This window comes from Micromys minutus (assembly GCF_963924665.1).
Source record: "Micromys minutus genome assembly, chromosome: 21".
Classification (NCBI taxonomy): Eukaryota; Metazoa; Chordata; class Mammalia; order Rodentia; family Muridae; genus Micromys; species Micromys minutus.
In genome coordinates this window covers 27,698,246-27,721,653 of record NC_137956.1, presented here as the reverse complement: position 1 = coordinate 27,721,653, position 23,408 = coordinate 27,698,246, and the positions used below count along the sequence as shown (strand labels likewise).

The 23,408-nt window shown below is 36.7% G+C and overlaps 1 protein-coding gene across 2 annotated transcripts in view; it reads right to left on the bottom strand.

Annotated features, from left to right (window-relative positions):
* The window catches only part of ATR (ATR checkpoint kinase), a gene marked incomplete at its 3' end in the record, with an annotated part of 102,861 nt that overhangs the window by 32,283 nt on the left and 47,170 nt on the right, over window positions 1-23,408 (bottom strand). For both annotated transcript variants that reach the window (XM_080934922.1, XM_080934923.1), the window contains 7 exons: window positions 21,448-21,563; window positions 19,210-19,330; window positions 17,819-17,956; window positions 16,766-16,976; window positions 9,041-9,219; window positions 6,422-6,586; window positions 5,061-5,152 (listed from right to left, as the gene is read on the bottom strand). In XM_080934922.1, the coding sequence (XP_080791048.1) occupies window positions 5,061-5,152; window positions 6,422-6,586; window positions 9,041-9,219; window positions 16,766-16,976; window positions 17,819-17,956; window positions 19,210-19,330; window positions 21,448-21,563 (1,022 nt within the window). The remainder of the gene's footprint in view (window positions 1-5,060; window positions 5,153-6,421; window positions 6,587-9,040; window positions 9,220-16,765; window positions 16,977-17,818; window positions 17,957-19,209; window positions 19,331-21,447; window positions 21,564-23,408) is intronic.

Sequence of the window (23,408 nt, the reverse complement as noted above, 5' to 3'; positions counted from 1 at the left end):
TAATTTTTAAAAAATTAAGCCAGGTACGACAGCATAACCTTTAAACCCAGCACTCAGAGAGTCAGGGACGAATATATGAGTTTGAGGCCATTGGGGATATATAGTGAGATTCTGTTACAGAAGTACCAACCAAGCATCCAACTAAAAAAAAACTCTCTAAAGAAACTTATTCATTCATTCATTAATCCATTTATTCATTTAGTGTGCTTATGAATATGTGTCACAGGAAACAAATGAAGGTTAAAAAAATCAAATTGCTGAATGTGGGTTCATTTCTTCTACTATATGGGTCATTGAAACTGAACCCAGCTCAGTAAGATGTGGCACCAGATGCCTTTACCCAATGAGCATTTTGCTGGCCCTCTACTAATTATTTCTGATAGATATGTTTTAAAATAACTGTTTGTACTTCCAGTCTCCATCTACGCCCTGGAGCTGAGGCTGTCCTGCAGCCTTCCTTACTCGAGTCCTGCCCAAAGAGAACTGGTCTCCCAGCAGTGCTCCACTCCTAGGATCATAGGCTCACAGGCACACAGGACGGACAAGCTCCAGTCAGCAAGACCAATGTCAGAGATAACCAGATGGTGAAAGGCAAGTGCAAGAACCTAAGCAACCAAGGCAACCTGGCATCATCAGATTCCAGTTCTCTGGCCACACCAAGTCCTGGATACCCCAACACACTGAAAAAACAAGACTTGGATTTAAAATCACATCTCATGATGATGATAGAGTACTTTAAAGAAAGACATAAATAACTCCCTTAAAGAAATACAGGAAAACACAGGTAAACAAGTATAAGCCCTTAGAGAGGAAACACAAAAATAAAATCCCTTAAAGAATTACAGGAAAACACAGCCAAACAGGTGAAGGAATTGAATAAAACTATCCAAGATCTAAAAATGGAAATAGAAACAATAAAGAAGTCACAAAGACAGACAAACCTGGAGATAGAAAACCTAGGAAAGATATCAGGAGTTGTAGATGCAAGCATCACCAACAAAATACAAGAGATGGAAGAGAGACTCTCAGGGGCAAAAGATACCGTATAAAACATTGACACAACAGTCAAAGAAAATACAAAACGCAAAAAGGTCCTAACCCAAGACATCCAGGAAATCTAGGACACAATGGAGACCAAACTAAGGATAATAGGTATAGAAGATAACAAATATTCCAACTTAAAGGGCCAGTAAATATCTTCAACAAAATTATAAAAGAAAACTTTCCCAAGCTAAAGAAGGAGATGCCCATGAACTCCATAAACAAGAAGCCTATATAGAACTCCAAATAGATTGGAATAGAAAAGAAATTCCTCCAACACCAAATGCACTAAACAAAGAAAGAATATTAAAAGCAGTAAGTGAAAAAGGTCAAGTAACATATAAAGGCAGACCTATCAAAATTACACCAGATTTTTCAACAGAGACTCTGGGTAGATGTCATACAGACCCTAAGACAAATGCCAGAGCCTTACTGATGCAGATTAAGATGCTAGCAGCTAACCATCAGACTGAGCACAGGGACCCAAATGGAGAAGTTAGAGAAAGAAGTGAAGGGGGTGTAGGAGTATGCAACCTCACAGGAAAAACAACAGTATTAACCAGCCAGACTTCCTATAGCTCCCAGGGATTAAACCACCATACAAAGAGTACAAACGGGGAGACCTATGGCTCCAGCCACATAATGTAGCAGAGGATGGCATTGTCTGGCATCAATAGGAGAAGCCCTTGGTCCTGTGGAGGCTAGTTTTCCCAGTGTAGGGTGCTGAGGTGGGAGCATCTTCATAGAAGCTGGGAGAGGGGATGAGAGAAAGGGGAAGCGAAAAAGGGGATAACATTTTAAATGTAAATACATAATCTATTCAATATAAAAAGATAAAAATTGACTGTGACAAAGTGAATTTTGGCATATATTAGAAGAAAATTAATTGCTGGATAGTAACAGTTCTTTATTATCTGTGTACTTAACCTAAAACAAGATCATGAACAAAAGAAAGCTTATTTAAGGCAGAGTAAAGCACTTCTAAAAGAACCTGGGATTTTTGGTGTGAGTCATGGACAGTTGGGGCCTTCATAGACTATCCAATAAAAGGATTTAAGAAAGTTACAACATATAAAAAAATCAACTGTCTACAATATATGTTTTCTTAGTCTATTTTTAGTTATTTGTGAATTTTTGATTTGCAAAATCAGTAATAATTCTCTCTTTTCATTTCCTTCCTCTTCTTCCCTGTCTGTCTCTTAAAAGGTGGCCTTTTTATGTCCCTGGTCCCAAAGCTGTTCCCAAACTCCTAGGTTTATTATGCCATCCTTTTGTCTCAACCTTCAGAGGAACTGCAATACAGGTAGGTCCTGGTTCCTTTAGTTGTCAATTTGACACACCTGAGTTGTCAATGTGACAGGGAAGCTCAAGTGTGAAACTGCCTCAGACTGGCTTGTGGCTATATATGTGGGCATTTTCTTGATTGCTAATTGACACAGGAGTATTTGCTAATTGCCCAGTGCAGTATGGATGGTACTATCTTTGGGCTTGTTCAGCATAAGAAGGGTAGGTAAGTATGAGACTGGTAGTTAAGCTAGGAGGAAGTGTTCCTCCATGTTCTCTTCTCTTTTATTCCTTCTTGAATTCCTTCCTTGGCTTCCTTTGATGATGGACAGTAACTTGTAAGCCAAAATCAAAACCCTCTTCTCCCCAAGTTTGTTTTGGTAAATGTTTTATCACAGCAATAGAGACACAAACTAAACTAGCCACCCATCCCCAATTAATGGGTTAATTTCCTCTAAGGACTCTACTTAAGGTGACACTAGGAGAAACAGTGATGTTTTGGGTTATAAGTGCACAGAAGCAGCTAGTCTTTCAGTTTTTTAAGTAGATAATTCTGGATAAGGAATCTGGCTTATCGCCAATATTCTTTATATATATACTTAAAATGATGGTTTCTTATCTAATAGCATCACATAAAGGTAGATATATACCCATTTTATTAAGAAAACAACAATACTGAAAAAAAATGAACAAAGGAGTAAGGCTGGATTAGAACCATTATCCTTAAATGCCCTCCTTTGACTTTTTACACCAAAATCACAAAATACAACGAATAACTTAATAACATTTAGTTTTAAAGGTCTACAAATAGGGCTGGGATTAAGCTCAATTGGTACAGTATTTGCCAGAATGCACAAGACCCTAGGTCATTTAAGCCCATAGTGGTGCTACATAGCCATAATTTCAGAACTTGGTAGGAAGGCAGGAGGACCTCAAGTTCAGGTCACCCCTGGCTACCCTGTGAACTGGAGACCAGCCAGGGCTACATGAGACCTGTTGAAAAGACATTCCCTCCCCAAAGTCTAAAAACAGGAGTGTGCTGAACATACTTCAATTTCTAAATACTAATATTACCAAAATGAATGTGGAGCAAGGCTAAGAGCAAAGTAATAAACGTTTAAAATTTTAAAGTCCAACTGAAAATAATTTTCAAAGCTTAGTATCAGATGCCAAAGTATCGAAATTTCAGGATTAAAAATGATTATTATTGGAGTATCAGAGATGTGTCATCCAAAGTTTTATATCAAAAGAACCAAATGAGAAAGATTAAAATGAGATTATTAAAATAGATAAATTAATTGAATGGAATTATGTATTAAACACAGAAAAAAAAACTGTTTAAATGCAAACAGAGATCCTCCCCACGAATAATATGAGCCCCTGTTGGCTATTTTGCTTTACTGTGATACAGTATCCTTTCACTGACAAGACCAGAGCCTTTTCACAACCCAAAGACTGAGATGTATTAGGTCCTAGACAGAAAACAAGAGGAATTAATTTTACATGGTCTATTTTAAGGAACTTGACACACCAATCTGTGCTACCACAAAGTTCCCTGTCAAATGCCTATAATCCCTTATCCATGATGTTTCTCAATCTGCAGAAACATACCTACAGCATGTAGCAATCTCCTCACATCTGGTAACTTCTCCTATTGCTTCATGAGTTCCACTGTGGTAACTATCAAACTAAAGTTAGTGTTCTGTCTCAAGGTAGAATGGAAGTCCTTATTAATCACAGATTTTAACATACAGAAATTAGATAAGCTGCCTCAAAGTATGTAACTACGAACACAATCAGTATTCTCTAATTAACTGATCTATGCCTTGTGGACCAAATCTGTCTGCCTAGAATTGCTGGGGTGTGGGATATATAACAAAAAAAAGGGATTTTTGTTCTCAGGAAAAACATTTTCAAGACAGAGATAACTTCCTCGTAAATCTTTCAATTGGAAGAAATGTTAAACCTTCATCTTTGCCATAAGCAAATTTTTTTTTTGGTTGGAGGGATGGTACAATTTAATACAATAAACCCATTATCTTTAGGAAAAGAAGACTGCTTTCATAATTATAGATCTTTTAGATAAAATCAATTATACAGTAGTATTTCAAAAATCTTCCAGCATAAACAACTGGTATTAATACTATAGTCAGAACGCTGATGAGTTGAAGCTAGGTAACTATTCATACCAATGACAGGTGAGCTCTGAGAAGTTCTTGCCTTAAAGAACAATTTAATTTAGCTGGGCATGGTGGCCACACCTTTGTCCCCAGAACTCAGGAGCAGAGACAAGTGGATCTCTGAGTTTGAGGCTAGCCTGGTCTACAGAATGAATTTCAGGATGGCTAGGGATACAGAGAGAAACTGTCTTGAAAAATAAAACAAAAGAACAATCTAATTTAACAATGACTGTAGATTCTATTAACTGGAACATGAAAGATTGACATGTAGGACAAAGGCTGGCAAGGCTGCCTCGTGGAGAGAGGTTTTGCTATGAAAGCCTGACACCTGAGAAACAGCAGTGGAAGGAGAGAAGTGACTCCACAGACTTGTCCTCTGACCTCCACACATGCATGCCTCTCCCACCAAACTCTGCCCTACAATAATTTTGGTATCTCTAGCATCATAAAAGCATATAAAAAATTTTGTTACTTTAGTGAATATAAAACCATGAAATTCACAAATCAAAAAGTTCCTATCCAGAATAATAAAACTATTCCTTAAAGAAACATTACCTATTAGCATGTACTCCATTAACCTGGGTGATTACTGTAGACAGCTGACCAAGACCTAACATGGACTTCACGACACCATGGTAATGAATGATCTAGAATTAAAAAAAAATTAAGATAATTTAACTTCAAATATAGCTGAAGAAATAAGGATATCTTATTTCCTATATTCCTGCCTGTATGTACCTTTCCTAGTTTAGCAACTATCTGGCTTGGCTATGTAGCAGCACTCACTACCAATGTTATAACATAGAAAGTAACCAAAAAAATTTAATTTTAGTTGCATATATTCTATTTTTCCATATGTGTTCCAATTTTTGGTTTAGATCAAATAGACACCATAAAAGTATTTAATATTTTTAATATTTTGCTTAAGAGTATGAACCATAAGTCAACAGATTATTAATATAGATTTGGGGCTCTAATACTATCATGGCTAATGTTAATTACCAACTTGATGGGATCTAGAACCACTCAGAAGACATCCTTCTAAAACATTCGTTCAGCCTATTTTCTTTACCTTATAGAGTTCAAGAACCCCTCAGTGAATAGTCCTACCCACAGTCAAGATAGGCCTACCCATTAACTGAAGCAAGCAATATAATTCCTCACAGACATGCCTATAGGCTCATATCCACAAAGATTCTATATTCTGTCAAGATGATAATTAACTCAATTAATTAAACATCATGTGTTTAATTAAACTGAACTTCATGAGAAGACAGTTTGGAGGCCAGACTAAGCTACATGACACCGTGCCTCCCCTTGCTCTAAACAAACAAGTGAAATAAAAAGAAAAAAGAAAATGAAGAAATAAATTACAGAATTTCTAAATGTACTTATCAGTATAAATATACTCTAATTAATCCGGGAGAGTTATTTTGCCTGTCTGTATGTTTGTATTAGTTGTGTGTATGGATACATGTGTATGTTTGTTGTGTGTAGAGACCAGAGGTCAATCTTGGGTATTATTCCCCAAGAGCTCCCCCACTCCTTCCACCCCAGTTTAAGATCAGTTTCTCATGCCCTGCAGCTCTCCAAGTTTGCTAGGCTGGTTAGCTAGGAAGGCCCCAAAATCAACTTGTTTCATCCTCCTCAGTACTGGCATCACAAGTACAGGCATCACCCCAGATATTTTTATGGGGGTTCTGGGAACTGAACTCAAGTCTGCATGCATAGCAATCACTTTATTGACTGAGCTATCTACAAAGCCCTAATTTAAGGGATTTCTAAAGTCATACAAGTTTGGCATTGGAAAGAATTTTGGAAACCATAAGGCACAAGTCTCACATGTGACATTGAGCAATACAGTTCTGAAACCAAGACTGCCACCATTCTTAGCGACTTTTAAACTGTCATCTTACCTGGTCTGGTTCTAGCTGAATAGCCCTGTCATAACAGGCAGTGGCATCCCTCAACAATCCAATACTTTCATGTTCAAGAATCTGTTCCTTCAGGGAAGGCTCTGCTTTTCGAATTGCACTTACTCCAGCCACTCCATCTGGCTCATGCATAGCAGCATACAATTTCTTTGTTCATCCGTTAAAAAAAAATCAAGTAAAAGGAAGAAACACAATAAAAAAATAAAGCTAATTTTTTTTTTACTGAAAATAAGACATTTTTTTCAAGACAGAATCACAGTAAAGTTACAATTTGCCGGCATCCTCTGACCTTGACACTTTTATTCCACTTAAATTCATATTGACATTAGTATTATTGATCCTGAAGACTACAGAGAACCTCATCTCCTGAAATTTTCTTTGATTATAAATGACAATAGTTTAAAATTCAAGTAACTCATAATTTTGGAATGGGATATAGGGTACACACCTTAATTCCAGCATTTGTAAGGTAGAAGCAAGAGCATTAAGGAATAATAGGCTACATATTGAGTTCAAGACCAGCCTGGACCATATGAGACCCTGGCAGAAGCAATCAAGCAAACAAATAACTGAAAAAGAAAATACCCACAGATGACCACCCGAGCTTACCGAAGATATTTAGGCTTAAACATAATAAAGTGGAAAGCGGCTAGCTTTACTAAAGACATATTTAGAGGAAGAGCCGTGATCACTACTTTAGGTTCTTTACAAAAGTAGAAAGGAGAAATGATGCTTGTCAGGGCCTGGAGATATGGAGACTGGGAAATTAGTTACACATATACATTTACATTATAACAGATGAGTAAGCTATACTGACTGAAGTTAGTGCATGTTACTGAATGCTTAGAGTTTAATCAATGTTCTTTAACACATATACACAATCAATCAATAAAAAGTATGGGAGAAATTTTAGGAGTAATGATGCTCCTAGTGTTGATTATGATTACAGATTTTTGGGTATATTATCTACAAACACCATGTTGCACATGTACAACTTTTTATGTCCAAGCTATGATTCAATAAAGTGTTTTTTGGGAGATATGGGCTATTCACTGGTAAGAGAAACGAGTGAAAACAGAATTCTGGGGAAGAAAATATTTCTGAAGCCATGGATAAAAAGCAAATGTCTCTTAGATTAAAAGACAAAATAACAACAAAGCACTTCTATGTGGGTGCTTTGAGACAGGGGTGTATAGACCCCAAGCTAACCTTGAAGACTGTGAACTTGTATTGGTTTACCACTAAACACCACCAAATCTGGCTGAAATCAAGTTTTGATGAGAATATAAAGGTTTGTCAAATGATACTGCAAGTTTAAGAAAATGACTGAGCTTGGTAACATGGAGACCACTGATCTTTAGCAAGAATAGCTCTGAGACAAAAGGGTATGGTGTAATGCTCTCAGAATCTCTGAATTTGGGAGGTGGAAGCAAAAGGATCAGGAATTCAAGGTCATTGGTCACTTTATAAGTTATGAGGCCAGTTTGGGTAGGGTTGTTTGTATGAAACCCTGTCTTAAAAACCCAAACAAACAAACACCCTAACAACAAACATTAAAAGTAAAGAGACAAAGGGAAATCTTGGGTTTTTGCTTGTTTGTTATGTTGGTTTTGTTTTTGGAGACAGGATTTTTCTGTGTACCAGAATTGTGGTTGTCCTGGAACTCAATTTGTAGATCAGGCTAGCCTTGAACTTACAGAGATACATCTGCCTCTGCCTCCTAACTGTTCGAATTAAAAGGTGTGTACCACCATGCCCAGTGAGAAGTCATGTTAGAATAGGCAGAGTGAATAGGAGTCAAAGATGATAATACATGGATAAAAAGAAAGTTATTTTAAAAGCTGTCTATTAATAAACAGAGAGACATGTTAGAGAATGAAAGATCAAGGGAGTTAGTGAAGAATCAAGATTTAATTCCAATTTGTAAAAAAAATTAAGTATAACATATCTATATACTCTACTGTGTTAGTAAGAGAAATTAATGATACTAAAGAAAGGAAGTTTTGAAAGAGTAAAAGCTCTAAAAACCAAGAACATAGTGCAAGGATAGATTCTGACAAGAAGCCTTCCCTGGGATTAAGGGATTAAAAGAGAATTTGCTGTAGATTTGGCTTCTACTTTCATAATGAAGAATGAGGCAGGACCACTAATTAAGACTGAGGTAGAAATGATAAAATGAAGGTACAAGATACTCATCTTGAAGAGAGGGAAAGTGGTTTTATTGGAGAAATAAAGAAGTGAAGACACTGTTAAAGAGTTGTATAATGTTATAGATGTTCAAGATCAAAAACTTCAAACTGAAACCAGCTATTAAAATTCTGTAACAATTCTCCAGCAACTTTCAGACAGCATGGGCATGAAGTTAGTCATTTCACTACTCTCATTTTAAGGACAAGTACCCCTTACTCAGGACAAATGCATCAACACACTTAGGTATCTTCTTAAATCCATTTCAGTCTCTGCCCACTGTCAGTAAGCATCTTAAGTTTTACAACTATTTAGTACGAAGAGTGTCTGAAATAGTCAATAAAAAGAACAATTTCACCATAAATGACCACCAATGTTACTTTTATTATTAAGTTAACTATATTAATTTCAAACCTGTAGAAATCCAAGATGCTTTTGAATGTTTTGCTTCTTTTCTGTAATAAATGACTCAAAGTGCATTACGGCTCGTGTGTATGCTTTAGAACGAAAGGAAGCTACAGCCAGAGTATCTTGAGGTATGAGGTCTAGAAAACGAGTTACACTCTGATAGTCTTCAAAGTTCACACTTGATACTGGATTTAAAAAAAAAGAGTGGTTAAAGATAAGATAAACATTTAAATGATGAACTATCTAACTTTAACTTTTTTCATTAAATAATACAAATATATTAGTGGCTACTATTTTGGTCTTAACGAAGAACAAAATGTCGGCTCAGAGGATCTTGCTCCAATTCTCTTATTATTATTAACTGTGAACACTATTTGACCATTGAACCTGATTCTCATCTGCTAAACAGAAATTGTGATATTTGTATTGCCTTCCTTACAAATTATTGCAAGAAGTAAATGCAAAATGATAATTAAATGTTGAAAAGATAAGATAATAGAAATACATTTTCTTTTTGCTGATGACTACAAAATACTGGTAAGATACAATTATTTAGTAAAAACAGTGCAGAATTATGGAATAGGACTTCTTTATATTTTAAAGTTAAGAAGCTTTTTGTTTGTGTCCCCCAGTGCAGAAGACTGTGTCCTGGCCTTTATTCATTCTGGGCTAAGCTCATGCTTGAGCTATTTTTATTCCTTGACTCCAAGTGTTAGTCTTAAAAGACAGAATTTTAATTACAGAGTTAATGAAAGTAATAGTCAAGTTAGTAAACTTGCTTTTAACAGTAAGATTTTTACAAACAGAACTAGGGTATTACAGACAAATGGTTAATTGCTACTTAGTCACACCCCATAGGAAACATTCCTACAAACAGGTAATTATTTGCAAATATAGAGAAATTTGTAAAATAATAACCTATTGTATCTATCAAGCATATGAATAAAGAGAGGGAGTGGCTCATACCCTCACAATTTTATAAGTAAAAGTCTCTTTAGAAATGTCAGATTGGGCCACTGGCAACAACAGAGATTCAGGGACGCAGGCCTGGTGAGACTGCACTGCGAGTAGCCGGGGAGCAGAGAGGTCTGGGCCGAGCACATGGAAAGTGCCCCCTCCATTGGTTCAAGGGAGCAGGAACTCTGCCACAGGGACTCGGTTTCCACCCGGAGGGACAGTCCTTGCGAACCAAACACTCAGAACAGTAGCTGAGGCCTTCTGCCACCAGGAACAGCTGAGATCCAGGAACACAGGCCTGGTGAGACTGCTCTGCAAGTAGTCAGGGCGCAGAGAGGTATAGGTTGAGCGCCTGGAAAGCCCCCCCCCCATTGGTTCAGGGGAGCAGAAACTCTGCCATAGGGATTCTGTTTACACGCAGAGGGCTCTTGCACTCAGAACAAATGCTCAGGCTCTCTGCCACTGGGAACAGCGGAGATCCAGGGACACAGGCCAGGTACACGGGAGAGACGGGAACCAATCACTGACAAGACCACATATAATCACAGACAATAAGATGGCAAGAGGAAAGCGAAAGAACTTACCCCAGGGAAACCAAGACAACCTGGCAACACCAGAACTCAGCTCTCCCATCACAGCAAACAGTGGAATGCCAAACACTCCAGAAAAAGAAGACTCAGACCCGAAATCATACCTCAAGATGATGATAGAGATCCTTAAACAAGAACGGGAGGAAAAGCATAAAGAAATAGAAGCTTTTAAAAAGGAAACAAGAAAAACACTCAAAGAAATCAAAGAACTAGAGGAAAACAGAACCAAAGAGATGAAGGAATGGAAGAAGGAAATTAAAACAGAAATGGACACAATAAAGAAAACACTAAAAGAGACAACCCTATAGGTAAAAATCCTAAAAAAGAAATCAGGAGTCACAGATGCAAGCATCTCCAACAGACTACAAGATATGAAAGAGAGAATCTCGGGGGCCGAAGATAACATTGAAAACAGACAAAATAGTCAGAGCAGATGAAAACGCCAAAAAGCTCTTAACCCAAAATGTCCAGGAGATCCAGGACACAATGAGAAGACCAAACCTAAGGATAATAGGAATAAAAGAGGGCGAAGAATATCAACTAAGAGGCACAGTAAATATCTTCAACAAAATTGTAGAAGAAAACTTCCCTACCCTTAAGAATGAGATGACCATGAGCATAAAAGAAGCCTACAGAACTCCAAATAGAGTGGAGCAGAAAAGAAATTTCTCCCGACACATAATAGTCAAAATGCCAAGTGCCCAAAGCAAACAAAGAATACTAAAAGCAGTAAGGGAAAAAGGTCATGTAACATATAAAGGCAATGCTTGCATCTGTGACTCCTGATTTCTTTTTTAGGATTTCTACCTATAGAGTTGTCTCTTTTAGTGTTTTCTTTATTGTGTCCATTTCCGTTTTAAATTCCTTCTTCCATTCCTTCATCTCTTTGGTTCTGTTTTCTTCTAGTTCTTTGAGTTCTTTGAGTGTCTTTCTTGTTTCTTCTTTAAAAGCTTCTAATTCTTTATGCTTTTCCTCCTGTTCTTGTTTAAGGATCTCTATCATCATCTTGAGGTATGATTTCGGGTCTGAGTCTTCTTTTTCTGGAGTGTTTGGCATTCCACTGTTTGCTTTGATGGGAGAGCTAGGTTCTAGTGTTGCCAGGTTGTCTTGGTTTCCCTGGGGTACATTCTTTCGCTTTCCTCTTGCCATCTTGTTGTCAGTGATTGGTTCTCACCTTTCCCTTGTACCTGGCCTGTGTCCCTGGATCTCTCACTGTTCCAATTGTGGTACATTTACACAATGGAGTACTACTCAGCTATCAGAAACAATGACTTCATGGAATTCTTAAGAAAATGAATGCATCTAGAGAATATCATCCTGAGTGAGATAACCCAGTCACAAAAGAACAGGCATAATATGCCATCACTAATAATGGGATACTAACCCCAGAAAGCTCTGAACACCCCCAGAAACAAGTCACAGACTGTGTGAAGTTCAAGAAAAAAAAATGAAGAATCATTATGTTTAATCTTTACACACCAAGAAAACTTTGACCATTTCCAGGTTACATCTTGTTTTACATGTACTTTATGCTAACTGTAACTATTAAGATTTTAATGCATACTATCAAACCTTTAAAAATTCAAGTAATGAAAAAAATGTATTCATATACTTTCATACAAAAAATCCTTTTAAAATCTGTACATTTATCTTTGTTTTTTAAACTAAATTTGTTCAATTAAAAAAAAAGAAAAAATTTAAACAATAAAAAAAAAAAAACATATAAAGGCAGACCAATCAGAATCACACTGGACTTCTCAACAGAGACTATGAAAGCTAGAAGATCCTGGACAGACATCATGCTGACCCTAAGAGAACACAAGTATCAGCACGAGCTGCTATACCCAGCAAAACTCTCAATCACCATTGATGGAGACACCAAGATATTCCAGGACAAAACTAAATTTACACAATATCTGACCACAAACCCAGTTCTACAACAAATTATAGGTGGAAAATCCAATACAAGGAAGGAAACTACATCCTAGTAAAAACAAGAAAATACCTAAGCAAGAAAACCAAAAGAAAAAAGACACACAGGCACAATTCTACCTCTAAAAGCAAAAATAGCAGGAAACAGCAACCACTATTCCTTAATATCTGTTAACATAAATAGACTTAATTCCTCAATAAAAAGACATAGGCTATCAGACTGGAAACATAAACAGAATCCAGCATTTTGATGCATACAGGAAACTCATCTCAGAGACAAAGACAGATACTATCTCAGAGTAAAAGGTTGAGAAAAAATCTTCCAAGCAAACAGTCCCAAGAAGCAAGCTGAAGTGGCCATTCTAATATTGAATAAAGTAGATTTTCAACCAAAAGTTATCAAAAAAGATAAGGAAGGACACTTTTTACTCATTACAGGGGAAATTTGTCAGGAGGAACTCTCAATTCTTAACATATATGCTCCAAACACAAGAGCACCCATATTCATAAAAGAAACCCTACTAACGCTCAAAAACTACATTGCACCCCACACAATAATAGTGGGAGACCTCAACTCCATACTCTCATCAATGGACAGATCATGGAAACAGAAACTGAACAAGGACGCAGTGAAAGTAACAGAGGTTATGAACCAATTGGAATTAATAGACATCTACAGAACATTTCATCCTAAAACAAAAGAATACACCTTTTTCTCAGCACCTCACGCCACCTTCTCCAAAATTGACCATATAATCGGTCACAGAACAAGCCTCAATAGATATAAGAAGATTGAAATACTCCCATGCATCGTATATCATCACCATGGTCTAAGGCTGGTCTTTAATAACAACAAAGACAACAAAAAGCCCATATAAACATGGAAACTAAACAATGCTCTATTAAATGATACCATGGTCAAAGAAGAAATAAAGAAAGAAATAAAGGATTTTCTAGAATTTAATGAAAATGAAAATACAACATACCCAAACCTATGGGATGCAATGAAAGCAGCACTGAGAGGAAAACTCATAGCTCTGAGTGCTCCCAAAAAGGAACTGGAGAGAGCATACACTAGCAAGTTGACAGCACAGTTGAAAGCTCTAAAACAAAAGGAAGCAGATACACCCAAGAGGTAAGAAATAATCAAACTCAGAGCAGAAGTTGACCAAAAAGAAACAAAAAGAACCATTCAAAGAATCAACAAAACCAAGAACTGGTTCTTTGAGAAAATTAACAAGATTGATAAACCCTTAGCCAGACTAACTAGAGGGCAGAGAGAGAGTATCCAAATTAACAAAATCAGAAATGAAAGTGGAGTTATAACAACTGAAATTGAGGAAATTCAAGAAAGCATCAGATCCTACTACAAAAGCCTATACCCAACAAAGCTGGAAAATCTGGAGGAAATGGATGAATTCCTAGACAGATACCAAATACTAAACTTAAACCAGGACCAGGTAAACCATCTAAATTATTCCATAATACCTAAACAAATAGAAAGAATCATCAAAAACCTCCCAACCAAAAAAAGCCCAGGTTCAGATGGGTTCAGTGCAGAATTCTATCAGACATTTATTGACAACCTAATACCAATACTCTCCAATCTATTCCACAAAATAGAGTCAGATGGAACACTACCTAACTCATTCTTCGAGGCCACAATAACCCTCGTTCCTAAACCACAGAAAGACCCTACAAGGAAAGAGAACTTCAGACCAATCTCATTTATGAACATTGAAGCAAAAATACTCAACAAAATCCTTGCAAAGCAAATCCAAGAACATATCAAAATAATCATTCAGCATGATCAAGTAGGCTTCATTCCTGGCATGCAGGGATGGTTTAATATACAGAAATCCATCAACGTAATCCACCATATAAACAAACTCAAAGAAAAAAACCACATGGTCATCTCACTAGATGCTGAGAAGGCATTTGACAAAATTCAACACCCCTTCATGTTAAGTCTTGGGAAGAACAGGAATCCAAGGCCCATACCTAAACATAATAAAAGCAATATACAGCAAACCAACAGCCAACATCAAACTTGATAGTGAGAAACTTGAAGCAATCCCACTAATATCAGGGACTAGACAAGGCTGCCCACTCTTCCCCTACCTATTCAACATAGTACTGGAAGTCCTGGCCAGAGCAATTAGGCAGCAAAAGGAAATCAAAGGAATACAAATTGGAAAGGAAGAGGTAAAAACATCAGTTTGCAGATGACATGATAGTGTATGTAAGTAACCCCAAAAATTCCATCAGAGAATTTCTACAGCTGATAAAGAAGTTCAGCAAAGTGACTGGATATAAAATGAACTCAATCAAATCAGTAGCCTTCCTATATTCAAAGGATAAACATGTGGAGAAAGAAATTAGGGAAAAGATACCCTTCACAATAGTCACAAACACTATGAAATACCTTGGTGTGACTCTAACTAAGCAAGTGAAGGACCTGTATGACAAGAACTTCAAATCTCTAAAGAAGGAAATCAAGAAAGATCTCAGAAAATGGAAAGATCTCCTATGCTCATGGATTGGAAAGATCAACATTGTAAAAATGGCCATCTTACCAAAAGCAATCTACAGATTCAATGCAATCCCCATCAAAATTCCAACCCAGTCCTTCACTGAGTTGGAAAGAGCAATGTGCAATTTCATCTGGATTAAAAAAAGACCTAGAATAGGGAAATCCATCCTCAACAACAAGAAAACATCTGCAGGAATCACCACCCCTGACCTCAAGTTATATTACAAGGCAATTGTGTTAAAAACTGCATGGTACTGGTACAGAGATAGGCACGTCGATCAATGGAATAGAACAGAAGATCCAGAAATGAGCCCTCACATAAATGGTCACTTGATTTTTGACAAAGGAGCTGTAAACATTCAATGGAAAAAGGACAGCCTATTCAACAAATGGTGTTGGTCCAACTGGCACTCAGCATGCAGAAGAATGAAAATAGACCCTTTCTTATCTCCTTGTACAAAGCTCAAGTGCAAGTGGATCAAAGATCTCCACATTAAACCAGGTACACTGAAACTATTAGAAGAGAAAGTAGGGAAAACCTTAGGACTCATAGACACAGCAGAAAATTTCCTGAACAGAACACCAATGGCTTGTGCTCTAAGGTCAAAGATTGACAAATGGGACTTAATGAGATTGCAAAGTTTCTGTAAGGCTGAGGAAACTGTCATGAAAACAAAATGGCAGCCAACAGATTGGGAAAAGATCTTTACCAACTCCACATCAGATAGAGGCCTAATATCCAAGGTATTCAAAGAACTCAAGAAGTTAGACACCAGAGAATCAAACAAACCTATTTAAAAAATGAGGTACAGAGCTAAACAAAAAGTTCTCAATTGAGGAATATCGAATAGCGGAGAAGCATCTAAGGAAGTGCTCGACATCCCTAGCCATCAGGGAAATGCAAATCAAAACAACCCTGAGATTCCACCTCACACCAGTCAGATTGGCCCACGATATTAGAACCCAGGAAAATAAACGGTGAAATAAAATTTTTCCTTAACACTTAAAATGTACAGACACACAAAAACACCGAGACACAAGGAGCAAATGAGGTAACAGTGAGAAATGGCGCAATTTTAGTATCACTTTATCATCTACTTCATAGCTCACAACTAACACCCATTATATATTATCTCATTAAACACTCACAAAAATCTGAGGGAGAGACCCCATCTCATCTAAAGAAAAATTAGGTATGTATCTTGTCCATGGATACAAGAGTAAGAACTTAAAACTGAAGTTTCTTGGATTTTGCTTTTACTTTTACATTATTGGAGGTTAAAAACTCTGGTATTTATGTCTCCAACATACTAGATAAGCATTCTACCACTGAGCTCCACTCTAACCCTAGAGTGAGGTCATACATATTAACTGTTTTTCCTCAGTGAAAAGAATGTATTATTACCAATTTAAAAATTCACATGCGCTGTAGAATGCTTGCATACCATGTATAAGGCCTTGTGTTCTATCCCAGGAATTCAAAACAAACAAATGCATAAAACTAGGCTCTTTAAAACTAATGCTGAGCTGGCATGATAGAGCACATCATAAATCCTAAGCACTTGGGAGGCAGACAAAACAGATTTCTGAGTTTGAGACCAGCCTGGTCTATACATGGAAAGTTAGGCCAGCTGTGGCTACATATTGTGACACTAATGCTTAAACTTAGAACTAACACATAGACGAGTTGACTGGTGAATAGTACAAGAAAATATCCACACATTTGGTTGACCTTACCTCCTTTTGGTTTGTTTTGTGCAAGTTTCTCAGCATTCAGTGCCTGAAATTTGTGCCTTGCCCATTGGGTGAGGTGGTCAAGCATAGAGAACACAGTCTGTGTACTCAACTGGCACAGATCAGATGCGCTGTCTTGGGTACTGATGGTATTCCGATCATCATGTTTAAGTACTGCCATAATTTCTGCATAAACCTAAATAATTTATTTGTAGTTAATAACATATCTATATCATATCATTTTATTAATGTGAAAGACTAAACATTCTAGCAAAAATTAAGAGAAATAGCAGATTAACAATAACCTTTCTTATCTGTAGCTAAATCAATGAGTAAGAAAAACTGATAAGAATAACTAAAAACATCTAGACAGATGATGGTTCAGCAGTTAAAAGTGTTTGCTGCTCATTTGGAGGATGGGAGTTCAGAAGACATGTGAGACAGCACAACTGCCTATAACTCCGGTTCCAGGGGCTCTGATACTCATTTCTGGCCTCCCTGGGCACCTGCAAATATATGTGACACACGCCCACATATAATAAAAAGTTTTAAGATGAATAATTGTAACTAATTTCAGAGTTAATATGATAATGATATTACATTTTTTTTGTATTAAACATTTTTTAAAGCTAGAAGACAAGATTTGTTTTTGTTTTAAGATAGATCTCGTGTACTACAGGTTGGATTTAAATTGGCTATATAGCTTAAGGTGACTTCTAGCTCCTGATGTTCCTGCCACTCTGCCTCTGAAGTGGTAGAATTTATTATTGTGTATGTGTGGGAAAGCAAGTGTGGGTGTTCCATGGTATGCATGTGAAGGTCAGGGGACAGTTTTCCCAGCTTGGTTCTCCCTTTCTCATGTGGAATCAGGATACTGAACTCAGGTTACCCAGACTTGTGTGGTAACCATTCTGTCCACTGAGCCATCTTGCTAGCCCTTACTCTGTAGCTTCTAATACTAATAAGTTACAGAAATTAAGTTTCACATGTTCAAAACTCATGTCACATGTCTAGAAACCAAATAATTTAAACTGTCACCTCTTGCTGATCTTCTAGATTACAACCCAACAAGACATATACGAGGATATGTGGAAGGAGATAGATGGTGACTTTGAAATCATGCTTCATCATTATGCTGCAGCAGGTGAAGATTTTACTGGCAAGATTATCCCGAACCTATAAACTCAAATGGTTTAAGAAAGATTAGTAGTTTTACATTGTATTCTATTGACTGAATGTAAAAATGCACCCCATGAGATCTCTATGAAGAGGAAGATGTACACTCAACAAGGGAACTTCAGATCATCCCTCTAACTGATCCCAAATGCCGGAATACCGAGATCCTAGTGGCAATTCGGAGCTAACTGCATTAGCCTGCATGGCCTTCCTCTGTTACACCTCTTTTTCAATGTCTCATGTTTTGCAACAGATTAACTTCCCTGACTGCATCTTATTTAGCTATTATTAAGTATAGTGTGCTAATTCTATGATCTAATATCCAACTTACTATGATTATTGAACTGTTACACTTTAAAGGCTTTTTAAAACTTGAATATTAAATTTTGACGTAAAAAAAGACTTTACTTGAAACAATCTCAAAATTAGAAAATGTTAAATTTTGGCAAAAATAAAATATTTGGAGCTAGAAATAGTTAAATTAACAATATTCAATTTTTCGCACATATTTTTGTATATTCATAAAAAAGTAAAAAATGCTTTGAAACTGCCATTTAATGTTTGAAATAATAACAAATATATAAATTTAAAGCAAAAGTTGTAAATTTTAATTGTCACTTAAGCATTTTCTTAGAACTCACAGTATATTTTTATTAGACCCACAGAAATTTTTTATTAGGGAAATTTACAAATATATATTTTTTCCATCCTTTTTATTTTAGTTATTTTATTTTTTCAAACATTTCAGTTTTTATTTCCCTCCTTGTCCAAACTCTAACTGTTCCACATCCCATACCTCCTCCTTGCCCCACTTTATTTTTCTATGAAATTTCATCTAAAAATATTTTTATTTTAGATACAAGTATAGATAATTTTTCTGCTTCCAAAAGTATCACTAAATGGTAAGATATCTTGTTTACATTAAAATATAAATGCATAAAAATAAAAATATTACCTTTTAATTCTTTCAGCCTGTAAATCTCTTAAGTGGTATTTTGCAATATAAAATGTAGATATAATGAATGCTTTACAGTAAATTAATTCTATAATTTATTTAATAAAAGAATTGCCTTTTTGCCTAGGAACTATAATTACTAAATTTTTAATTAAACAGTTAAAATTGTTATCATTGGTAAACATTTTCTATCATATCATATATTATTTTTGTAATATATGCTATGCATTCAGGTATATGTTTCAGATTCTTCCATAATTTCTGTTCACTTAATAAATTGTGAACTAGGTTCTCTTACCTTTGTTATAAGATAACCTGCCCAAGATGATGACCATTCTGCAAAGTTATTACCCAGTTTACTTAAGTAAATTGGCTTTGTTACTCCAGACCAATCTGTTGACTTCTGGGAACTCTTATATCTGCAATTTTGAAAAATTATATATTGAAAATATGTATGTAGAAATATTGTAAAGAAAGCATAAGAAGTTATATGCACCTCTTCACTGAGAACAGGTCTTCTGATATAGTTGCTGAAATCTGGTGAAAGTACTTTTCTACTGCTATCTGTCTTAAGGGTGAAGCATGGAGCAGGTCATTACATACTCCTCAGGTACATCTTAGAATCTGAGTATGTCTCGCCTTCAGATCCTCCTAACTTCCAGTTAAAGTCAAGCTCCTCAGTTATATTATCCTCCATTACTCCTCATTTTGGGCATCCACTAAACTCTTTGATTATCACATTAATTGACTATTTCACTACACAGCTACATTCTTTCTTAAGTTTTATAATCACAACTGATTTCACTGTTTAGCTGAACCACTTTTTTATATTGGATATTCTTTGTATTAATCCCCCTCTCCCTCCCATTACCTCTGAAGTGCTCCCTCGCCCAACCACCCTCTCCCACCTCAGCACCATGGCATTCCCCTACACTGGGAGAAAAAGCTTTCACTGGACCAAAGGTCTCTCCTCCCATTGATGCCAGACAATTCTATCTTCTGCTGCATATGCACCTGGAGCCATGGGTCTCTCTATTTGGCTGGACTAGTTAATCAATGCTAAGCTTCTGAAGAATTTCCCCTTCACCAATGCCAAGAGCTCCTCAAATTATTTGTACCATGTCTGTGGCCACTTTTGCCCAGTGGTCTCATCTCCTGTACTTCTGACTTCACAACAGGATAAAAATAAACCATCATGCTTTTCTTAAAATCTAACCTGTAAACAGAGCTGGTGCCTTTAGCTTTCCTTATTAAAATGAGAGAAATTCTCATTTCAATATGGCTTTCTTTTGTGTCCTCAGCATTACATTTTTGCTAAACATGTTCAAACAGCTCTCATCTCACAGCTATATAGCTGCAGAATTTTCTGAAAGGCATAGATTCTAATTAATAATTATAATATTTGCTCTATACTCAAGGTCTCCAGAAAAAAAAATACACTTTACTATATTCCATGTTTTAGAAAACAAGAAATCTTCAAATCTCAAATACAACACTAAAACAGGAGTAAAACTTTTTTCTTAAATTCACTTAAGCATGTTAGACACTTAAACATATGTCTAACATGCTTAAGTAAATTTAATTTAAAAAATCAATGAATATGAACTACAAGTCACATTCTGCCTAGTTACAGTCTCAAGTTTTCTGCACAAATTGTTTCTGTGACAACTTTCAACTACATTAGATTTAACTGGTTCTAAAACTTAAATCTTCTAGATACAGGTATCACTCACAGCTGCAATCTAGATACAGAGACTACATATAAAAAGCTTAGAGGTACCCCATCTAGAAGATCCTTTAATCTTTCTGCTATAAATGTGTCATACCATGGGCTAGTGTAATGGCTCAGCAAGTAAAGGTACTTGCTGCCAAGTTAGAGGACTTGAGTTTGCTCCCTAGAACCAACATGGTTGGAAAAAAAGAGTCAACACCCACAAGTTGTCTTCTGACTTCCATGTGTGCCATAGCATGTGCACATGCACACACACACACACACACACACAAATAAGTAATGTAAAAAATGTTAATTAAAAAAGTATCATATACAAATTCTCATTATTGTCCTAAGGTCACTCTTGTACACAACTACTTAAAAAGTGGCAGAAATGTGGATGGACTTCTACTTTTTGTGTGTGCCTATGAGTGTGTGCTTTGGTGCCAATGTGTGTATATATATGTGGAGGCCAGTAGACAACCTTGGGTGCCAAACATCTTGTCTTTTCTTCCTTCCTTTCCCCCCCTCTTCCTCCTCCTCCTCTTTTTTCCCCCCTAATTGAAACAGGGTCTACAGCTTGCCAAATTCTGTTTGGCTAGGCCGGCCGGCCTAGAGGCTCTGGGTACATGAGAGAGGTCTGGCTTTTTACATGGGTTCAGGGATCTGAACTCCAATTCTTATGCTTACCAGCAGACACTTCTCTAATGGAGAAGCCCAACCTCAAAAATACTTTTGATGTTAAAAACTCTATGAAGGTAATATTAAATTTACAAAATTAGAAAAAATACTGTGACAATAATCTAAATGAATTGAAAGACCTACCTAGTATTGAGATGAGGTTCTAATATTTCCCGGACATGCTCAGGGAATCTCTTCCACAACTGGTGACCTGGGCCATTGCTCTTTATCTCTCTACAGTCATAAATAGAAAGCAACTCCTACAAACATATATGTCACAACTGTAAGTCCATAGTGAATGGATAAATGAAAACATTTAAGATTCCAAACTTCTTTAGGACATGTATTTCAATGATCCAAACCATTATGGTACTGTACTTGGGGTCACAAAGCTATGGCAACATTTGATTATGAAGCTAGTTCATGTAAATTAGTTTCTAAAATGTAAAATTAAGAACTATTTTGAAGTTGGGAGGTGGTGGTGCAACACCTTTAATTCCAGCACTTTGATCCTTGAGTTCCAGGCCACCTAGTCTATAGAGAATTCAAGGATAGCTAAACAGAGAAATCTTGTATCACGCCCCAAGTCCCCCCAAAAAGAAAAAAAGAACTCTTTTGTGACAAAAAAAACCACTTTCTATAGGCACAAAATTACAGTCCTTAGAAATGTTTCTTTTGGTGCTAAGGATTGAACTTACACACATATACTAAGAATGCACTCTGTAACTGAAATACACACCCAAGCCCTGGCCCTGAAAATCTGATTTCTTTGGAGTTATAATAAAAGTAGCTAAAAGTCCAAAAGAGTACATAAACTCAAGGCATCTTAACTTCAAGATATAAAGTACTGAGCTTAAAATCCCCCCAAAATGATGTAAATGTTAAAGACCAGTTCATAGCTAGTTGTGGTAGAATACACCTGAAACCCCACATTGTGAGACACAGGATCTCCACAAGTTCCATGCTTGAGACTATGAACTATATAGGAATTCCAAGCCAGCCTTGTCTACATAATGAAGTATGTACAATTGAAACAAACAATTAAAAAGGCCCAAACCACTATCTTATCAAGTTCAGAGATTGAATGATTCTATTATCATTCCTGTAAAGAAAAAAGAAAACAAACGCAGTTGGGCACTGCAGTCCATGCCTGTAACCCCAGCACTTAGGAAGCTGAAATAGGATTTAAAGTTTGAGGCAAGAATGTGATGACATACATAATTAGAGCCAGTCTGAAAAAAACTGAGAGGGCAAGAGAGAGACAGAAAGGAAGAGAGGGAGGAAAGAGGGAGGGGGTTGAGGAGGAGGAAGAAGAGAAGAAAGAAATTGGTGTTTTTAAGACATAAACTCCCTGTCATTAATATCTGTAAAAGTAACTTTTATTCTCCTGATTCATTTGTCATCTCTGAGGTTTCCTGCCTCAGTCTGCTAACCTAGGCCTGGGCTTGGAAGCTTCCGGCCTTCATACACTTTTATCTAGGCTTAGAATATTTTCAGCCTCTGAAACTTACTTCTGAATAAGTTCACCCTTTGTAGTTCTTTGTAAACTCTGACTAGCTCCTCAACTTAGCTGTTCTGGCTCAAACTCCTCTCCCAGCTGACTAGTTCAATCTGGTTTCTTTAAGCTACTTACTAAACTGATCTGCTTGGCCGCATACTAACTTTGGCAATTTGTTCAAATCTTCTGGCTCCTTCCGGTAGATAGTCCTGAAGCTGTTGTATTTTAATGTTAATTCCACTTCACCAAGAAGGTCTGCCTAGTCACATGACTCCAACTGAACCTTCCCATTTTAAATAGTAAAATAAAGGAAAGCCAGTGACTGGGCAGGGCAAGGGAGGTAGAGAGGGCTGAGAGGTCTCAGGAGGTCAGAGGACAGAGGCAGAAGGTCAAGGCAACACGGAGCTTCCCAAGGACCAGCTAGACCCAGGTGATATTGATTGGTGTTAAAAAGCTATGAACATTAAGGATTTTACAGGTCTAATATCCCATATAGAAGAACAGTTTGTACCTTTGTCTATTTGATACAATATTGTTGTGTAGAGGGTTTGTGGATTGAGAGTTGAACTGTAAATATCTCCCTTTTTTGTATTATTTTAGTAAAAAA